This window comes from Accipiter gentilis, chromosome 9 (genome assembly GCF_929443795.1).
Source record: "Accipiter gentilis chromosome 9, bAccGen1.1, whole genome shotgun sequence".
NCBI classification, from domain to species: domain Eukaryota; kingdom Metazoa; phylum Chordata; class Aves; order Accipitriformes; family Accipitridae; genus Astur; species Astur gentilis.
In genome coordinates, this window is record NC_064888.1 from 35,337,754 (window position 1) to 35,360,220 (window position 22,467).

Here is a 22,467-nt window from a genome sequence, read left to right on the forward strand (position 1 = left end):
ATATAGTGGGTGTGGTGTTTTTGTTTGGTTTGGGGGGGGGGGGGGGGGTCAGTAAGATAGAACAATTAAGATGAAACCTATATGGACAATGACCGATGAGGTGATAAAGCAAGAGAGGAACATTGTGAATTCTCTCAAAATGTGAAGTTGTTGCTGTTGAGTTATTCTTTGAAATGTTTTTCATTTTCAACGATAAAAAGCATTTAACTAATTATGTCACATTTCTTTCATTCTGATTCATAGAAAATTTCACCTTGGGTAGGTTTACGCAAGATCAACATCTCCTACTGGGGATGGGATGACATGTCTCCTTTTACAAATACTACTCTGCAGTGGCTTCCTGGAGAGCCAAACGACTCTGGCTTCTGTGCATATCTAGAAAGAGCAGAGGTGGCAGGTCTGAAAGCGAATCCATGCACTGCAATGGCAGATGGTCTTGTGTGTGAAAAACCTGTTGGTAAGCAATCTCTTATACTCAGTTACTGTCACTGTCATGATTAGCAATCTGTTTGGGCTTTCATTTGGCTAAGAGGAGTTTTTGGACAATTTGGATTAAACAATTAAAAAAAATTACTGTTTTTTTTTTTTTGAAAATATGGAGCTTTAATCTAGAAAACAAATAATATTCCTAAAGCAGCAAATATTTATTTGTGAATTAGTTTACATGGCTTAGTTTGCATTACACCAGAAGTCTTATAAATTGCCTCTACAGCAGTAGTAGTCAGTGACAACAGTGATTGTAGCACAAAAGTGTATGTGGAGGTGTACAGTAAGGCTGATGTTTTCTTTCTGAATCTCACTGAACATCAGTGAACATTTTAACGGTCTAAAAGACTGATGAAACCAAAGTTCTTGTTTCCATCTTGTAGGTTGGTTTGTGTGTAAAGATTACTGTGGGAAAGTTACTTGATAGCATGATTTTCATGCTTCAATTGTCCTATGTTTCTCTTCATAGCTGTGAAGTTGAGCACATGAAGTTTAAATCTGCCCTTCAGATTTATTTTGTGCATTGTCTGTGCAAAACTGGAAAATAGCTGCATTGTTGGTGTGTTGGGTACGCTGCCTATCAGTCTGATGGTTTTGCTGTGAAATTGTCAGAGTTGTTAATCTGCATAACCAAAATGTGATCTTACCAATTCTTTATTCTCTTATAAGCAATTCCAAACAGTAATGTTAATTTTAAAGTATATATTGTACACTTGTTGCTACTGCTATCTGTATTTCCTAAAAATTTCATCTTTCATAGTGTTCTTAATTTTGAGTTAATAGTTAAATATTTACCAGATGTTTCTCAACATAGTAGAAGATAGAGTCACAATGGAAGAGACATCTCAAAATGTAAATGATACACTAGGTGGAACACAAATGACATTATTAAGAAGCAATATTTTGCAATTAGATCAACATTATATGTGTCTGTTCCTGGTGTCCTGCTTTAGCTTTTTTTTTTGTGATCTTGAGGTGCTTCTAAGACTGTAGAAGTCAAAGTACTTCAGCCGTATGAGAGTACTTTTACAGTTCACCTGATTTTTGTTAGATTTTTCTTTGTATTTTTTATTAATTGCAAACCACAGCTTGTATACATGCATAGTAGGTCAAATCCAGGAACACCCTTGCTTAAGTGATTTGGCTTACTATATTAGCAATGCAGAATGGCTTGAGAACTCAGGTAGTATTGAATGTGAATCAATAATACAGAAAAACATGGCAATACCTAGGAGGGCTTAATCCTCATGTTTCACATGGCGCTTCTGTGTGGAAAATATAGTACTTCTGTGTTCCTACCTAAGAATTACTATACTCTTGTTCTTGTACATTTTACAGTTTTATTTGAAATCAAAGCAACAATCAGGAGTTACCATATACAAGTTCTTTTTGTGGGTTATGAGTTTTTGAGATAACATAACAATATTAACCTAGTCAGAATATGGTCACTAGTAGAGAAAAACACCCCCCACCCCCAAAATAAATAAAAAAACCCAACCAAACAACAACAGAAAAACCCCAACCCAAATCTGTTTTGCATTGAACAATGTTCGTTTTATTACTTTCCCTTTGGATTCTAGTGACTTTCATATGTACACTGTAAGGCAAACTTTTAGGGGATAAGTCATAGGTAGAATATTTGTTGCTTACATACTGTTAAAGTAACGAGAATGACAGACCCAGAACTCTACTGTACTTGTTATAGAAGTTTGAGATGTATTTTATGTCATGTATGTGCATGTAAATAAACTGACATTATCACACAATTAATATTGAATGTGTTATTTCAGTATATAGATAAAATTGCTGTGAAATTTTTAAAATGAACTCTATAGTGTAACTCATGCTGAGTATTAATTAATAGTTTTTATAAAATATTATTTCATTTATATGCTGCAACATAAGTTTGGATGAAGTTATTTATAGCTAATTAAAGAAGCAACCACTTTCACCGCAACAAGGATTTTTCTAATGGAACATATGATTAAAGAAAAATGAGATTGAACTTCTGTTCAAAATTAAAAATGTTTGCGGTTCTTTTCCAGTCAGTCCTAACCAGAATGCCAGACCCTGCAAAAAGCCCTGCTCCCTGCGAACAACCTGTTCGAACTGCACGAGTAATGGTATGGAATGTATGTGGTGTAGCAGTACAAAACGATGCGTTGACTCAAATGCCTATATAATCTCCTTCCCATATGGACAGTGTCTAGAATGGCAAACTGCCACGTGCTCCCGTGAGTATCTTACTACACGTTCATCCTATTAAATACGCTGTCGTATTTTTTTTTTCCACTCAAAAGAGCATCTATATGAGTAGGATTCAGCACATTCACTAAAGATAAAAATAATTTCAGATGAATGACCTTACATAGCTACTAATGTGAGCAGTCGATACTGTGTATTTTCTAGATACAGATAAATAACTGGCAATTCTTTTACGATGAAACATATTTAGTCTTTTGAAACAGTAAAAAGTGTTTATTGTTTTCAGATAAAGAAAAAATACCATGATCGTTTTTATGACCAGTGTTAGTGTGTCAAACAATGGCCATGAGCTGGAACACAATACTGTTAAAATTAGATAAATAATATGTAGAACTTAGACTTATACAACATCAAGTTGTTAAAAAAAGGAGATGAGCTGAATTCAGAGTTTTTAAGATTCTGATTTATTTTGTCAGACTCAAAGCAGCCCATTTTCCTAGCGTGCAAAGATAAAAACAATGTTATAATAATGGTAGTAATAGTCTTGAGAATATTGTAACACAGATGCAAAACAAATGCTCATGGTCTTCCTTAGATTCTTCTCACTTGCAAATGCTGATTATTAACACTTGCAGACTGTTTATCCTCTCCATGGAAATAGAAGGAATCCTGCTAGGCCATCAGGCAGGTAAAGGAGGTGCAGGAAACTTTTGTCCTGTGTGATCAGACTGGGTCAGGCTGTATTAATGTTCAAAGTTGCTCATTTCATCCTTTTGAGATAAAAGGCAAGCGATTTCTTTGTCAAGCAGCAAGGATACCCCCCAGATGTCCCTTTTGTAAGCACATTTCATCAGAAATTGATACCTCCCTATGAGAATAAGAAACCTACTCAATGTACTTTTCAGTATACCGTTCAGCTGAAGCTACTTCTTCCCAAGTCCGTAGTGACTGGACCTTGTTAAGTTCAGCACCGCGCAGTTCCAGCGTATGTCGGTGCCATAATTCACGCAGATGCTGGAGCAAGCTGCCTGGTGCCTTAGATTCTTGTCTCAGTTGTGTTTTATTTGGAACAATTCCTCAGTCACCATCCTACAGAAGACTGTTTCTTATTATTTCTACTGTCCTTCAAGATTTGATTAAAATATTTTCTACCTGTAAAAGACTCCAATCCAGTGGGGCCCAACCTTAATATATAGGACTTCTGAAGTGTACCATTGAAATCTTACTATTGCTTTTCTCTGAGTTTTTTATTTTCAGTTACTTCCAACTTTCTTTCCCTCTCCTTAAGGGTCTTTTGATATCAGTGCCTCTGGAACACTTTATTTCTTGATATGTTCTGGCAGGATTGATGATGTTGACTAGAAGCAACTTGCTTCAGGGTCATAATTAGATCATATTTCCGTTTAATAGATTTTGGATACAAATACAAAAAAATACAAAAGGTTGTTACTTGCTTTCACCTAAGCATGGGGAAAATATTAAGTAAAGTAAGGTCATGCCACATATGTAATAGGAACCATTGATACATGGTAATCTTAGGAGAGAAGAATGACTGTATGTACCACGTCACTACATATATCTGGGTTAAAGGAAAACAAGGCATAGGAAATTTTTTCTTTCAGGTAAAACTGACCAAGAGGCTGTATTCCTCTTAATTAAGATTCCTTTTTCATCCTTAGGAATCATAGGATATAATGAACCAGTACAATGTTCTGGTAAACTTGTATGCTTAGTTAGTAAATTTCAGATGTTAATCCAGGTCCTAGTGTCCAGGTTCAGTGTGGACTAGAAGTTTACACGTTCCTTGGGTCCTTATGTCCTCTAAACCCAGCCAGCAGCCCATGTATGGTCTAAAAATAAAATATTAGGAACGTGTAATCTCTTGTCCCGTGTTTTTGGAGTAATAATGCTGTAATTATGTAAAGGCTTCTCTCTCACAACAGTTCACCAAACTTTTTTCACTCCTATAAGGAATCAATTTTGCAACTTATAAAATATTGATAGTGAGTTATGGCAGAAGATAAGTAGATTGAAAATTTGGAGATAAAATTTACAGAATGTCACATGAATGATGCTTAGCTTTTTAAAATAGCATATATTATGTCAGCCTGAGCTTTTAATTCTGTTTTTGTGTTTGTGTATTATTTGCACATCATGCAGATTCAATTTGTTTGGGGAACACAAGAAATTGTTTTTAATTTAATTGTCATTTTTGTCAGGTCTGTAAAAGTTTATATTAAATAAGGTGAATGGGATTTGCAATATACCAGTTCATCATTATGTAAAGTTTTGTATGGAACAAGTTTCCATGTCCATAAGCAGGTTTTTTTTTCCCTCAGAGATTTAAAGCATTAGATAGTTTGCATTTAAACAAGAAAATGAATGTTGAAATGAAACCTAGTTCACGCATCTTCAGTCTAAATGACTTGAAAATTTTATTAGTTAGATACATCATTATTGCTGCTGAGGTAATGAAGTATTAAGTGGATTCCTTCATCAAGGGGTAATGTTTCTACTTACTTGAAGTATGGAATGTAACTATACCTGTAAAAAAAAAAAAAAAAAAATCCTCTTTTTTAAATTTTATTTTTATTTTGAATGACTGATTTCTGAGTTTTTGGATGTTTTGCTCTGAATGAAAAAAATGACACAAGCACGTATGATTTGAAAGGAAAAAATATAACAACTGAAAACTTCACATTTATTTTCACAACTTGGAATTAAAATGAAGAATACTGCTTTATTGGTGACATTTTGTCATATTAATACCTGCTTGCCAAAAAGTTACATTCCATTCTTCCCCACGTCTTCCATCCATTATGACTTTTGATTGAATAGCTGACAGTTGAAAATCTTGGACCACCTCTAGAATTAAAAAAAAAAAAAAAAAAGTCTGCTTGAATATTCCCTTTTTTCTACAAACAATAACTTCTCAGTTAGCTCTCTTCAGTTTTTTAGCTGAATGCCACTACAGAGAGTATCTGAGGATTTCCACTTTCGGTTCTGTTTTACATTCCATGAAGATAGTGCAGCTGATACTTCAGAGCTGTTTTCTCCTAGCTTTATAAATAGCAGCATGAGAATTGTTTGGATCATCTACAGTGCATCTCTGAAAGGGCAAGCCAGCCGGTACAGAATGATGGTCTTTATTTTTCTGCTGATCTTCTAACATATTCAAAAAACTAAATTTGCATCATTCAGCTTCAGATCTGATGAGGTCTGGTTTAAAACGGATTTGTCACATGATTGACACTGATTTCCAAGAACAGATGAGCTCCTTCCCCCCGTCCCTTCCCATATTTGGGAAACTTGAAACATTTGCTCCTATTTTGGATCCTTCCAAGTCTAATGATACAACAACTCATGCTCCAGCTTTCTGCACTGTTAAAGTCCTTTTGAGATTTCATTCAGATTCTTAACTGCCTGTTTTCTTGATATCTGCATGTATCTTTAGACTACTAGAGTATTTTTTTCTCTGACATGACAACTTTCATTACTTTTAAACAAACTTAATAGTTGCTGAAGTCAGAGTAGCTAGTTTTATTCTGCTGTCAGTTTATTTAATTACAAATGAAATTGTTCTGCTTAGTATACCCTTTATAACATGGATTCAAGTATTGCTTTTATGGAGCAGAGTGGTCCAGGTAGTTGTGAACCTGAGTATTAGGTGGATATAGTGTCCTGGCTGCAGCTGACCCAAATTGAGAGGTTAAACTCATGTAGAAGCCATTTGAGTGTCCTCCAAAAATACACCCATGAACCTTTAAAATACCTTCTTTTTAAAAAGTAACTTAGACTGTTTCTGTCTTCCTGGTAGGATCTTCCGGAAGTTCATGTATGCTTTTAAAATTTATTTTATAAGTGTCCACAGAGTTAATGTGAGAAGAGACGGGGACCCATAGTGATCAATGTTCAAATGATTCTGATGTTAATTTGATTCAGTGTCACATCATTAAGTTAAAACATTTAATATGTCACAGAAAAAGCTCAAATAAACTTGTGAACTCTAATGGTGTTTCAGAAGATACTAAATTGTTAATTTCTTATTAATAAGAAATGGCAGTAACTTCAGAATATTAATTTTATTTGGTTCTAAACAGATTTAAAATATCAGGAAGACCATTTCATGATAAATTATTTAAAAAGAGTAGAATATAAAAGATCTGGAGGGAGATTTGATTTTTTTGTGTGCAAATTAAAAAATGAAACCAGATTCACTCTAACAGATGAGACTCTTAAGATATAGTTCAGTTAAATGGGATTGAATTATGACTTGTAGATTAAGAATCCTTTTTTTGGAAATATATGTAGTATCCTAGCTTGTTTTGAAATTTCTATATAACAAGACTGAGTCATATTTGTAGGTGAATACTCAGGTGTGATCCCAGGATACTGCATACCCAAATAAATTTTTGGTTTGAATTTGAATTATCACAATTTTTGGATTATTATTATTATTATTATTATTATTATCACTCTTATTTGGATTATTGACCTTGTCTTGGGTTCTAGAGTCTTCCTGTTGGAAGGGCTCTTTACATCAGTAGAATTAGTAATATATGCATCCCATAATATATATTAATAATAAGCACAGAGTGTAGATTTTATCATGGGATTTAATGAAGATGTGTAATATTATTGTACTGCTTCATTATCTTTGTTCATTTGAAATCTTTGTAGTTGCATTGTGGTGTAACAAATGTGTATTTTGTGATCTTTGAAGAAGTACAACTTTTAAAGAAAACTGAGATATTCTTATTGATGTTACTGAAATTTTTAAATTTACGCAAGGAAATAGAAATGCAAAATTGTTTCTTCATCAGCTGTTGTAAAATCCTAGCATCTTAATTTAAAAAAAACCAAACACCCCCAAACTAAAACCCAAACCAAAAAACCCCCTTAACATTAATACTTTATTCCATGTTAATAAAGCTCAAAACTGCTCCGGACTGAGGACCTGCGGACAGTGTTTGGAACAGCCTGGGTGCGGATGGTGTAACGATCCCAGTAACACTGGAAAAGGGCAATGTTTGGAAGGATCATCAAGAGGCCCCATGAAGCCTGTTGGCATGCACTCTAATGAAATGGTGCTTGATGCCACTCTTTGTCCAAAAGAGAAAAATTATGAGTGGTCTTTTATCCAGTGTCCAGGTAAGGTCTGCTTCCGTTCTTTCTTATATATGAAATAGGAGGTGTTTCTCTGTTCAAGTATGACAAATCAGCATAATTATTTTTAGCAATACTAGTAACATTTGCATGAGAGATTTGTTTTTCCAGAATATGTCTTAAATATATAGTTTGTTAATCTTTGTCTGCTGAACACAAATGTTCTGTCATGCAGGTTCGCATGTGAAATTTGATGCATTTTAACCAAAATTGCTATTTATTTATAAATAAGTTTTCACCCATCCTATCCTTCTACTTTTTCAAATCCAACTATATGAATTTGCTTCAGCTCTTGCTTTCTTCTGGCTTCTGTATCCACCAAAGAAGAGTGCAGCTGGGGAGAAATTATCTATAGGCAACTGGTGGTGGCCAGGAGCAGGAACTTCTTGCATTGCTGCTGCTCACACAAAAGCCCAGCTGGCTGTGAGAATGGGGGGCTGCCAAATATCTGAGCTGTGCCTCCAGTCTACCTTTTTAACACTTTGAGTAAATAGAATGTATGCTTTTGTAATCTTAAAGAGAATCTCTGAAGTCTAATTTTAAGCCCTATCAATCTGATTATAGTATTTTAATTTTAAAGTTCATTGGAAAAGTAAGCAAGGCATCAGGTACTTTAAGACTGTGGAAGCTGAGCTGGTACCATCTCCTGTATGGAAATACTCAAATCCTGAAAGCAGTGTGTGAAAGCAGCGGTGTAGTAGTTACAGGCAAATGAAAAGCACACTGGGGAGTTTGCCAGACCTCCAGTGGTAATTTACAATAAATAATACAGTTTAAAAGACAGCTTGAAAACTTTTTTTTAGAATAAATGGTGTAATTGTGCTAAAGTTATTTTTCCAGCAAGTGTTCCTACTGATGATAAATTTGGAAGCTGGAGCCTCTCTAGGATCAAAACTTTTATGGGTATATGCAGCTATGTTTGTTTGCTCTCCTGGGTACTTTTTTATCAGTGTATTCTCTGTGTGTGTATATATCTGTGTGTTTACATATATATATTTATATTTCAGTGTATGTATCACTATATTATTTAGAAAGCAGAATCTCTGAAGAAAGTTTTATTTTGGTGACTTTTTTTTAAATACATGGGTAGAGATTGGATTTCTTTTTTTTAAGTTTTAGAATACTAAAGTGAAATGTAAAACCGAGTGAACACCTAGGTCCTACCTAGGTCAAATGTTCTAAGTTAAAAAAAAAGATCCAAGCCATTTCCTGAACAAAGAAGCCTGTCACAGTTTAGCCCCAGCCAGCAACTAAGCACCATGTAGCCACTCGCTCACTTCCCCCCACCCAGTGGGGTGAGGGAGAGAATTGGGAAAAAAAAAAGGAAAACTTGGGGGTTGAGATAAGAACAGTTTAATAGAACATAAAGGAAGAAAATTATAATGATAGCAAGAATAATAAAATGACAACAATAATAATAACAACAACAATAATAATAAAAAGAATTGGAGTATACAAACCAAGTGATGCACAACGCAATTGCTCACCACTCGCCGACCGATGTCCAGTTAGTTTTGGAGCAGTGATCGCCCCCAGGCCAACTGCCCCCAGTTGATATACTGGGCATGATGTCCCATGGTCTGGAATACCCCTTTGGCCAGTTTGGGTCAGCGGCCCTGGCCGTGTCCCATCCCAACTTCTTGTGCCCCTCCAGCTTTCTCGCTGGTTGGGCATGAGAAGCTGAAAAATCCTTGCCTTAGTATAAACACTACTTAGCAACAACTGAAAACATCAGTGCGTTATCGTCATTCTTCTCATACTAAATCCGAAACATAACACCATACCAGCTACTAGAAAGAAAATTAACTCTATTCCAGCCAAAACCAGGACAAAGCCTCCAGTAAATTTCTGGAAACAATAGAATGACATTACATTGCATGGAAACTTCAGTACTTTGTATGTTAAAATACAGGTATGTAGATAATAGCAGTTAGGCTTTCACTGCAGTACTAGTAGCCACCACTAGTGAAACTGTAATGGAGATATATATTGCTTGTCTAAAATGTTTGAGTTAGAAGATTTCATCACCTTATTTGCTTAATACTTATTCTTCATAGATAAAATTCTGTAGCCATTGTATGTTCTGATCAAGAATTCACTGAAGCTCCACTTTAGCTTAAAAACCCACTAGTTTTATGAGTTTGAGGCAAATCCTACAGAAGTCATAGAACTAAAATTTCAGTTGATAGTCAAATATGATTTTGATTAGTATAGGCTGTCAGTTTTGTTCCTAAGCTTTTGTTTTCATTTTCTTAAAATATTATCTGTAACGGGTTGTACTAACATAGTTTATTATTTTTAGTACAGCAATCATTTGATGTACTTGAAGTAAGATAGAATTGATATTAAGTCTCTCTCTCTCTAAGCCTACTGAGCAGTTTATAGTTTGGATGAAAATAAAAATAAATCGGTTATGACATGTAGTTTGAAGATGATTCTGCCACATTGATGAATAGTTGGCTAAACTATTCATGTTCATTCATGTATGCACTTAGTTTTCTTTGTAGTTCATAACCATGCTCTTTATAATGCCTCTGCGCAATTGTGTTGGTGGTAAGTATTTTAAATTCATTCTCGTTTTCTGTCCATTTAAATCTTTAAAACTAGTATTCAGCAGGTAGCATAAAAAAAATGTTTCTTGTTGTGACTAGTCATTTTGAAATCAATAGTCCTCAAAGCAGCTGTCATAGTATGTTTTTTGCTATGAATACATTTTAATTTTTTCATCAGATTTGTATTTTAACTGAACTTTTATTATAAATAAAATGGCAAATATCATATATACATATATATAAAAAGAAGAAAAATTAAATAGTGTTGGCATTTCTTCTCATGAGAAGAGCAGTTTAAGTAGAACGCAAGCCCGTTTGTCTTTAAAGTCTAAATTCCTCCTCTGAAGAGAAACTTGAATTGATTCTAACTAGTTTGTTTAAAACTAAATGAAGTATCTTTATGCTAGATCCAGATTGTAATGCAGACATCCTTTTAATATATTTTCCTAGTATTAAGTATTTTCTTAAAACTATTATTATTAACAATTGTCAGCACCATCAACCATTTCACCACAGAGGTCAAAAACAAATTGCAAAAAAAAAAAACCCAACCAAAAAACCACCCCAAAGTTGCTTACCTCCAGGGCAGCCTCACTGAAGATTCAGCTAAATCACATTTATATGTGTGAACAAAATTATTCTGTTGCTGCCAGTGATGTACATTAAAATCACTGAAAGAAAAAAATGACTTTTAAAAATATAACTCCTTGGTCTTATTTAAATTATTATTACAGTATCTCATTATTTTAATTATTATTTTAATTATTTAATACTGATGTCTCCAGTTTGATCGCACTCATCTGTATCACTGAAAGTTGTTGAATTGTACAATTCTTCTGGCTCTTTGCTTTTATCAATGAGATACATATTTTTAGGAAAATCAGCAAATACATAATATAATTTTAAATGGTTTGTCATGTCAATTGTAGATTGTATTGCTTCTTATTGTATACATATTTTTTTGACTTTGATTTAAATCTCTTCCATTTTCTTTGTCTTAACAAATTGTAAGAATTAAGAGCTATCATATATGACCAGATAATATTATGACTTGCAGCAAACTAAAATTCACAATAAAAAATTTCCTTAATTAAGGTTGCTTTCGTTATCCTTTAGATAACACAAAAATTAAGCATTAGGAAGAATAGAAAATTTATAAATCAATGACTCACTAGTTAGAGAATATCAGAATGAAACATTTTCCCTGCATTATGATACAATCTTTAGTTAGGCAAACTTACTTTAATAGAACATCTATTTAATGCACTATCTGTTTTTACTTTTGATTTATTGAGCTGCATTTTTCTTTTTAACATTTGCTTTAAGTAACTTAACGTGTAAGACACATAAACCCCAAATGGAGCTGCAATTCATGGTATCTTTGCGTGGCTTTTTCTGAGAAAGGCAACAAACGGCAGAATGGCGAACTGCCTGGAGGAAGAGACCACAAAGTTGTCTAAAATTCAAGTGTTTTTAGGAAGAGTAAAACTTGTAATTTCTAAAGAGATTTAGTCAAGACAGTGAGAAAACTTCTTTTCCAGTAGTACAGAAACATTTGATACTTGTTTGCAAGATTCTATAGGCATAGCTACAGAAGAAGGAAGAGATTGTCAACTTGGGAGATTTAACGGTTTATGAGCCAAGCCTGGCAATGGCTGTAAATGTATTAAGTTACTAAATTCTAAAACAGCTCTAAAACCTTTTAAATCATGCAGTGAGATTCTCTCTCCCTCTTTTTTTTTTTTTTTTTTCCCCCTAGCCAATACACCAGTCACTGTGACATTTAGATTAAAAATCCAAATTTAAAAAAATAAAAATAATTTAAAAAATCTTACTGAGATAGCTGTCTTCTGCTGAGTCTTACACAGCCTTTGCCAGTAAGGAATCGACAGGTTTGACATAGTCTGACATTTGACAAGCTGCTGTAATTGACAGATTGCTAATCTGCTGAGCACTATCAGCTCTGAGTTCCCACTCTACAGAGAGGTCATCCTTCAAAACCTCTTGGGTGTTCAGCCGAATCCTGGCAGCAGGATCAATGATTCTGGCAGAATTCACTTTGTGATTTTCCAGCAATAGTGATCAGTACTTGCTGAGTTTCTCCAAAACATGGAGCACTGGAGTAGAGGTGTGGTGCAAGATCAGTGGTTTATAGTGTTGTTATTTGACAAAAAGCAATTGTATGCTTTTAAGGTCAGGCATAAAAAATTTATGTCAATAGGACTCCAGTGTTTTTACATTCACCAGAGTTGACTGTAGTGAGCGGGGACTGGGGCTGTTTGATATGGCCCCCATGTCCTTAAAACCCCTTAGTATGCCAAAGCTAATGCAAGGATCAGAACTGTTAAAAATAAGATGATCTTCGGTTAATTTTTTTTAAGTTCTCTCTCCCCAGCAGATATAAGTTAGTGTGAGCTGTTGATGTTCTCCATCCCGGTAGCCTTTCAAATGCTTCACAGCAGGTTGCATGTAGGTATGGGGGTTTAATTTGGTCTCAGTTGGTGACTTACTGCCTCTTAACAGGTTACTTAAGTGACTGGGCAGCATTTTAAAAATGAGGATTGGATTCAGTCACTCACAATGGCAAAAAAGGCTTTCTCACGCACCCTAAACTCACCTGTCACCATGTAGTCAACTTCTGTGGTTTTTTTGTGTGTGAATTCATGTCTTGTCACAATGCTATTTTAAAAAGGTTCTGTGTCAAAGTACAAATATATATGCTGGGCATTAGTCAGATTAAACCCCTCAGATTCTGCTGCAATTTTGTAATCACATAGGAATGATTTTGTTCCCAAGAGCAATTTAGTAATGGCTTTTAAAATGTTATGTTCTAGCTTGCCAGTGTAATGGCCACAGCACCTGCATCAACAGTAATGTCTGTGATCAATGTAAAAACTTAACAACGGGAAAACAATGTGAAACATGTATGCCAGGATATTATGGGGATCCCACAAATGGAGGACAATGTACAGGTAAGTCATTCTGCTGGGAGGAAAAAAAACCCAGAAATTACATTTTATGTAATGTGAATTTAACTTTTAATATAACATCAAATTAACTTTTCTTTAAAGGTTAAATGTTTATTCGATAATGCAGATGAGTTGATCAGCTAAATTAATGATTCAAAATCAGATTAATATTTTTAAGAGAAACTTTGCATTCAGAATCATCATTTTGCGGTTGTTGTTTGGTCTGGATGCTCTGAGAACAAGATGGTAATTTACTGATGCTCTCCCAGTTAAGGAAAGGAGGAGAAAGAAACTATCTTGTGGGAGCAACACCTTAAATCCTGATATTTCAGAGAGGCATAATTTCATTCCATGTAAACAATCCTCTTAAAAGTAGTGAGAAAGTACTTATAAATAAAGTTCAGTATCTACCATAATGTCTGATAGCACTGATTGGTATAAAAGTGTGATGCTAGTGGAAGAATTATGCGTTTGACAGACCAACAAGTCTTATTCCTGCACGGTTCAAGCAGAAAAGCCTGGTACACTGAAGATTGTAGGGGTACCCTAACCTATTCAGTCCGTTTAGTTTTGTAATTGTGGCATTGGAGGATTCTCCTTGAAGTGAACGAGAGAAAGAAGCCCAATACTCTGGGTGGCTTTTGTATATTGCCATAGGGCTGCTTTTTCACCTGCATGGGTGATTTTAAAGCTGACAGGAACTGCTTCCCTTATAATTAAATGAGGGAAGGGGGGATATATTCAATATGAAGTCATAAAGGTAGTTGAGATTGAATCTAGGAGGGTGCTAGAAAGTTTCATCCCATGATTTTTTCTTCTCTATTATTGATGTTTCTTTAACTGGACCTTTGCTACTCAAGGAATATTATTCATTTAAAGGGTTCACTTGTTCCTCAGCACTTTAACATGCAGTAGTCAGTGTATAAAGCTGCATATCTGGTAAACTCAAGCACAATATGTAGAAAGTGTGTTCAAGGGGATGGAAAGATTAATGTCTACCCCTATTGACAATTGCACATTTTGCTGCTGCTTTATGATGCTTTAAATAATTCTTAATAGTTCTCTTATTTCCTGAAGTTGACAAAATGTTCTTTTGCTGTCTATATCACCTTTATGGCAAAATGATGTATTAATATAGCTTTTATTCTTCAGGGATACATTAGCTATCAACCAAATAAGCATTCCATCACTTTTAGTGAATTATGTGCAGTGCAATAATGGCTAAAATCAATTTATAAGACCAGTAAAATTATAAATTTTATGACTTGTTTTTTCAACCCTAGTCTGTAAGAGTACATATTTTTATTGGTAGACATGATTTTAACAGGAGGTATTTAGAATAAAGAATGCTTTAAAAAAAATAAAGATGATAATTAGTTTGAGACTTTATCTGCATTGGTATATTATATTTTGTAGTATAGAGCCCATAAATCTGTTTAAGTCTTTAAGACATTTTGATGAATGTACTCATTATGAACTGTTAGATTTTTCTTCGGTATCGTGATTTTTGTTCCTGTGAAAGAGGTGCCCAAATAGTGGGCCAGGGATTTCTGCAGAAAAAATACCAGTGATCCATAGATGAGGCAGATCAATTTTGGTTGGATTTAAGAGGATTTTGGAATGCTAGTTGAGATCAGGCAGTGTGCAAATATAAAGAAAGAAACAGATGGTTCTATTTGTGTTTTTTATTTTATTTTATTTTATTTTATTTTACTTTATTTTATTTTCCTTCATTCTGGTAATGCTTTTAGTAACACAGAAAAATTTTGAAAATAGCTGCAGGTTAAAACCATAATTATAAGTAAAAGCATAAGGGTAAAATATGAGTGAAAGAAAGGGCAACCTGGTCAGAAGCTGAACTTAAGTGTGACTGAAATAATTAGAAAAAAAGACAGGAAATAATATGGAATAGCCAATCAAAGAAAAAAATTATGGAGAACTCAAAAAACCTAGTCCAAATGAGTCATCCTCATAGTCCTGTCTTACGTTACTTTTTTCTGCTGCTGCTGGCTGTTTCTGGCTGGACCCTACCAACATTTCTTTTCTAAGACTCATCCTTCTGTATGACAGTTGAGACTGCCTGAGCATGTGGTGCATTTTTTCCTCAGAGCTCCTGAGTTATTTTTTTGAGGATCTAGATAGAAAATTTTTTGAACAAATGACAAGATAATGGTTATAACTCTTAAAATACAACTGTAATACTATAATATTCTTCATATAACAAGTTGCTATAATTACAAGGGTGTAACTTGGTTGTGGAGAGCAGTTGAAGCTGGGAAAAGAGGTTGTACTCGAGCTCTACAGTTGAGAGGCAAAACTGAGAGAAAAACTAATTATTCTCTTAACATACTCATGACAAATGACATAATTTTTTTTTTCCCAGTGTCCTGACAAAAGTACTTATGTATTCAGTACATGTATTGTATATTCTGCTGTTGTGATATATGTACTTATAGGTAAAATCTGACCTCCCGACTTAGTTTGACTATCGGTGATATAGATTAAAAAGATTTGCAAGAAAATCTTCCTTTTCTTTTATAGGCTGGATTAGCCTTTTTTGTTTCTTAGATCTCTGATGATCTTGAAAGGAAGGAGAAGGTGATGCATAGCAATTTTTTCAGTCCTTGGAAAACTTTTTTTTTTTCCCCTTAACTATGCCAATCCTTTCCTATATCCTTTCTGTTGATACTTGTAGGAGGTCATTCAAAAAGCTCTGAAAGCAGCTGACTGTCCACTCCTGAGTGATGAATTCTGATCTGACCTTTGTCTGGGGATGGAAAACTCTGTAGAAATATAACTATTTTCCTTATTCTACTCTGGGAATAATGATGCCTTTACAACTGTCATCAGATAACCAATACATTCATAGTGGTATTGCATAGCATTATGCTATCAAATTACTATGGGATGAATAACAGTTGTTATAGGAGAAAAGATATAATTCATGTTTCAGAAGGTTTTGAATAGTTGTGATTAAAGAATGGATAAAAATTTGACTTTTCTGAATTTTCGCTCACTATAATTGTTGACATTTCAATAGCTTTAAAACAAATCTAAGGACTTGCTTTGCATCCTGATATGATGCAGGCTTAGTAGATGTGACAAACCTAAAAAGAAGGACAAAGAAAAGATGGAGGCATAATAACAGGCTTCAGATACATGGAAGGAAGCTAAAAAGAGAGAGTGATGATAGAGTGCCTTCTCCCACGCCCCCGTTTTGGTTGAGGAAGAAGTAATGGGATTTGGTTGCAACAAGAAAGATTAAGGTGGAATACAAGGAAAACTTTCTACTGGTTAAACTGTAAAATAGGTTGCCTAAAGATGTTATCAAATCTTTGTTATCACCTACACTACATTTTAAAATATTTTTAACTTCTCTAGTTATGGAAAAGGGCAGTGGACTAGCCAATTCCACATGTTCTTCTCCAGTCCTAATTTTGAAAGGATTCATGAAGTCTGAGATCTAGAATGCAGGAAGGTATTGAGTAAAGCTAAAGTATTCCGATCATATAAGAAAATGATTTATGTATAGCAAAATTATTATGGATATTTGCTATACTATCAGTGCTTAACAAAGATGTTCCTAAGTCTTACATATTACTTATTTTGGAATCTGTAGCATCTTAGTTATTGTGACGTTAAAAAGCTTTCCATCTAATGCAGGTTTGCTCTGTGATTGACCCTTGCTTTAGTTTATTTTTGAGTCAGAAGTGTGGTATGTCGGTTGCTGATGGGCAATAGTTTGACAGTGATCATATTTTTAATAATCAATTGTTCTACTTTTTCTTAAAAAAACATTCCTAATACCAATTATTCATTTAAATTCTGTCACCTTAAGTCTTTTCTATAGAGGGACTAAGAATTAGAGTTTGTATTCTTGGTGTATACATGATCTTTATATTCAGTAGTCCTAACATGTGGCTTGAAGGAGTTCATACATCTTTACTGCAATTCTTTACAATATTTCATTGTACAATTATCTAGTTTGAATTATTTTTATATTTGATTAATTGCTGCATTCTATAAAAAAATCAGTAATAAATTGCAAAAGCCTTTTATTTTATGTTAAAGAAAGTTTTGTGAGTGTAATTTATTGCAGTTGTCTGTTCTTAAACTAATTAAAAATGGTTTCAGGTAGTTATTATGTCTGTGATGTGAAACAGGTAGCCAAAATATAAAATGAAATTAATTTGTTACCTTACATTATGATACATTTTTACTTACACAAAAAAGATTTGCAGTTGTTGTTGTAAAAAAATGATACACAGTACACAAATTAGTAAGTTCAGACCCTGTGTGCATGCTTAAGATTTGTAAGCTAAAGCCCCTATACGGCAAAGAAAAGGGTAAAGTGATTGTACCATCAAAGTTATATGTAAAGTTACAGCATTCTTTTTAAGAGTTGGCTCAATGTGCGAGAAGGTAAGAGGGAAGCCCGAGGTGAATTTGGAACATGAGGGAACAGAGCACTTTAGCAAAAGACAGGTTTTGGGTTCCAGACCAAGCTCCAGCTGTTTACACCTTTTATCTGACTGATCTTGAGTGCAAATGCATGAGCAGCCCTTGGAGAGCTAAATGCAGTGCTGTCAGTCAGTGCCAGAAATATTTAAGGAGTCAAACCCTCTAGTGATTTAACAGAATAAGACACACTCACACTCTGTATTGTGGTGAAGCTTAGATGAGAGATGCACAGCTCAGCCTTGTTTGCTTCTGAGCACGTAAAGCTATCCAGAGGTAGGAAACGTAGGAAGCCTTGTAGTCTGGGATGTTGTCGAGTTGGAGGACAGGTACTTCAAATCACTTTGATTCATTTTTTTAAAAAAATTCTGCTCAAGTCCCATTTGAGGTACAATTTTGAAGGCATGAATAAAAAAAAATTAGTAATAGAAAATTCATCGCTAAATATTGATGGATTTTGGAAATAAACCCCCTCTGATTTGTAGATGGGAACAGATACTGGCTTGCTGTCTCGGTGGTTTCTCTTAGGGTTACATTTTCTTCAAGTTCTGCAATGTTTTTATAGAAATTCTAGAAAAAATAGTTAGATGTGTACTACATACTGCAGCATAAAGTAACAGAAGAAAACAGTATGGGATATTGCTTGGAACAATTTTGTGTCATCTTGGCAACGTTTTTTAGCATTATTTTCAAACTTATTAATCATCCACTTAGTTGTCAATGTTAAAAAAGATTTACTCGAGCTGCTTATCATTCTGTCACTTTGTGCATGGTATTTTTAAAAATTATTGTTAATATGTATGAGATGAATAATATAGATGAGAGAATTCTTTATGGTAACTTATGACACACGCTGTGAATGTATAATACATTTAATAATAAGGTAACGTAAGCACTTTGCTATATTGCCATTTTTTTCATAAAGTAGTAACATCCCAAACAGCGTTCAGTTTTCCCATCATTGTACTACCATTGCTGTTGCTTTTATAGTAGGAGTAAAACTGTGAGTACCAGCACAGCAGGGTATTGTGTTTTAACTTGCACTGCTCGGTCTCTAAGCAGCCTTAAAAAGTATGGTGTTTAAGACATTGATGACCATTCTGTAAAAGCTTCCTACCAGATAAGCTGTGCACATGAAGGTTTTTTAAGCAAGCCTGTAGCATTTCTATTGCCTTTATAGATCTGTCCCCTTCTCTGCTATCACACAGCTTCCCCCCCCACATTTGATTTGTAATAATTCTGTTTGAAAATGTGAAGTTAATTGTTTACTGGAAACATTTGATTTTTTTTACCAGATTTTCAAACTATTAGCAAAAGCGAACATGTTTCTAGTGAGTGTACACCATATGTGCATCAAGTCAGTAGGATGTACTGCAGCCAGGTGAGAGGTCTGGGTGCCTTTTTTGTTCCTCCAGTACGTAGAGTGTGAAGCACAGAATAAAGCTGAACTTTTCTGCTATTCTTCTAAAGCATCTGTCTCTGTAAGAGCACGCCTTTTGCAGTGTCTGCTTCTTTTGCACATTGTGTAACTTAGTACTTTTCACCTATATATATGTGTGTGTATGTGTGTACATCTACATGTACTACTCCCTGAATTTGTTCCATGTGAACTTTGGCATCTATGCGTTAGCCATCCCACTTACATATATCTACAGTAAGTGCCTCAAGAGATTAAAAAAAAAGATAGGCATCAATAAAAGACTGTTGTTAGACTAGCTTTAAGGTACCTTGACTTAGGTGAAATTGACCCCAGCAATAAAATAGTTGCCTAGATATAGTTGTGATTATTTCTGTTGGCTAAAAGAAATAAAAATAAAACTTATTAGTTGATATCTAAGATACATCTTCAGTAACAGGAGGAGGAAAATCCATGCTGTTCAAATCTTGCTGCTCAGAGAACGTGATTATTCTGCTGAGTAGCTGACATCTGAGATGTGGGGGTTTTGACAGAAGGGGCTGAGGACGGCAGCGGTCATTGCTTCTAGTGTCTATGAAAAAGATATATGAGAAGGATGTTAAAGTCATCATGGCAGCTAATTGAAAATGGTGTCCTTGGTTTTTAGATTCTGTCTAACTTTGAAAGATGTTAGATCTACTAACAGTAGATCTGCTGGGTAGACTTATAGATCGTTTTTCTCTGGCACTGTTTCTAATGTTTTTACCTATTCAGCAGTAGCAACCTTTGTAACACGTTTTTGTCACGACAGTCTATGGAGGAACTGATACTGATTTCCTTCCCTGTCTCTCAAAAAGAAATACTGTTAAAAGCTACCATGGGCACCATTGAGATCAGAGCCCTGTTCTTACAGAGTACAAAGGGCAACCAGTGTGGAAGATATTTGGAGGGGAAAAAAAAAATAATCAGTTTCATTTACAAGGAGTACATGTGCATTACAGTGGGGTTTTTTTTGTAGGCAGCACATCTAAGAAACCCCACAATTAGTTTGAAGTAATCTGTAGTCTGATTTATTAGAACACAAACATCAACTTGAACAAGATAATCTGTGGAAAACTAGGGAGGTGTATTAAAGAAAACCACTTGGAAACAGATCTACCTTGTGCTACCAAATAATTTCAGGGTGGGTGTCCTGAATTCTCAGTTTTCTTTCCAATTCAACACTTCTTGCTGTGTCCAAGCTGAATCAGACTCCATATGATCCACACTAGATCTTAGGAAAGTGTCTTTTCTACCTCTCCTCCAGTTTGATTCGATTCTGCTCTTTGATATAGATAGGCCTCTTCTTTTCTGAAACATCTCCTACTTTCTACTCCCGCTTCAGGTTTTCTGCTTTTTGTCATCTTCTCTCTCAACCCTGCCTGCTGCTCCCAATAGTTTTTGTAAAGCTTGTAACTTTCATTTGCATTCGGGAAGAAGCAGTTTCCTCTCCCCTCTAGAGAGTCCAGCATAACCCATAGTGCCCAGAACAATGTAAACAGGCAGTCTTTCTGTTTGCTCCCCAGCCATACTCTTAGAATGTATATACACACACATATATATGTGTATGTGTGTGTATGCATACACAGTGCACAGCATTTGTATATTAAATTGTAATACAGCAAATTACATAATTTCACACATTACAGAAAGCAACCTGTCTTTTCTAAAGGAAAAAGTTGATAGCGTGACAAGGAAAGCAATTTAATGCTCAGTTTCTTTTTTGAACTAAAATATGCTGTTGTCTACTTAGTTGATAGAAACGTACCTGGTAATTTCCCTTTAGTCTTATTTTTCTAGGTTTCAAAAAGTTATACAAACAATGAGGTAACAGAAAGCAGCAGTCTTAATTTTTCACTTCAGCACTATCACTACGTAACTTTTAAATTACCTGTAATTTGGGATTGCATAGGTCAGGTGTAGGGAAGTGTCAACCTAAATATTATGAATATAAATACTTTATGACTGTATTTACAGCAGTAAAATTAAAAGTAGAAAAAAATATTTCCCTAAGACTAATATATCATAGTATTAGGAACTGTATGATGCTTCTTTAAATGGCAAAACTAGGCAGATGCTCTTGGCCCAAGTAGTTGTTTTTGGAAGGAGAAATAAAATCTTACATTTAAAACTTCATCAAGGGAGTTTTTGTCAGTAACCTGAAATCGTTTTATTCTGTTGTGATTTAGAACTTTGCAAACAGATTCTGCAGCAATCCTGGCCTTTGTGAATGTTTTCACCTAAAATGGGAATTGAAGATTCTGTCTGTCAGGAAAGTCCCACCACTGACCGGTGTCCATTGGTTACTTTTCAGGGCTGTCACAAAACAGCTGGTACAATTGAGGGATTTGTTCTCTTTAACAACATGCTTAAGTATTCTAGTCATTTCTAGTTGTTGGAGGTAGTTCATACCAGCAGTCTGAGCAGTAGGAAAGTAAGTGATAATTGTTTTGTTTTAGATGAAATTTATAGTCTGCTTTTGAAAATGCTGTTGTAGTGTGTGCTTTTTTTTTTTTTTTTTTTTTTAATACTGTGAGCGTGACTGAGCACCAGAGCAGATGCCCAGAGATATGAAGCCTCCCTCCTTGGAGATACTCACAAGGATTCTGGATATGGTCCTGGGTTACCAGCTCTAGGCAGCCCCACCTGAGCAGAGGGGTTGGACGGGATGATCTCCAGGGCTCCCTTCCAACCTCAGCCACTCTGTGATTTGAAAACAGTGCCATATACTAAGGCATTAAAGACCAGATATTCCAAAACTTCTATGCTTCATGTCCTGTTATTTTACAGGAATACAGCACCTGTAATAGATTTGTGTAGTAGATTTAGGCTCATCATATTTTGGTTCCACACACTAGTCCTAAGGGAGGGTAACGCCTATCTGTGTAAAGCTTGCAAGAATTCTTCAAATTTATATTTAAGTTACCACTGAGTTCCTGTCTTGTCAAGTGTTTAAACAGTGATTTACAAGGGATCTCTCCATTGCCTTCATATTCATTGGCTGGTTGAAGATCTTCAGTGTGCAAAGTTGGAATAGTATCTCATAACACCTTGATCCAAGTAATTTTTTTTTTGGTTTAGAGGGTTCATTACAAGTTGACCTCAACTGCTATGAGTATTCATGCTATTTTTTTCCTAGCTGTAACTTTTTTTTTTTACTCTATTCACTGTAATGTTTTATTATTCTGTATTTCCT

At 34.8% G+C, this 22,467-nt stretch overlaps 1 protein-coding gene across 4 annotated transcripts in view; it reads left to right on the top strand.

Annotated features, from left to right (window-relative positions):
• The window catches only part of ATRNL1 (attractin like 1), a 544,479-nt gene that overhangs the window by 131,222 nt on the left and 390,790 nt on the right, over positions 1–22,467 (top strand). For all 4 annotated transcript variants that reach the window (XM_049809569.1, XM_049809570.1, XM_049809571.1 and 1 more), the window contains exons 16-19: positions 244–457; positions 2,532–2,720; positions 7,624–7,842; positions 13,244–13,381. In XM_049809569.1, coding sequence (XP_049665526.1) covers positions 244–457; positions 2,532–2,720; positions 7,624–7,842; positions 13,244–13,381 — 760 coding nt within the window. The remainder of the gene's footprint in view (positions 1–243; positions 458–2,531; positions 2,721–7,623; positions 7,843–13,243; positions 13,382–22,467) is intronic.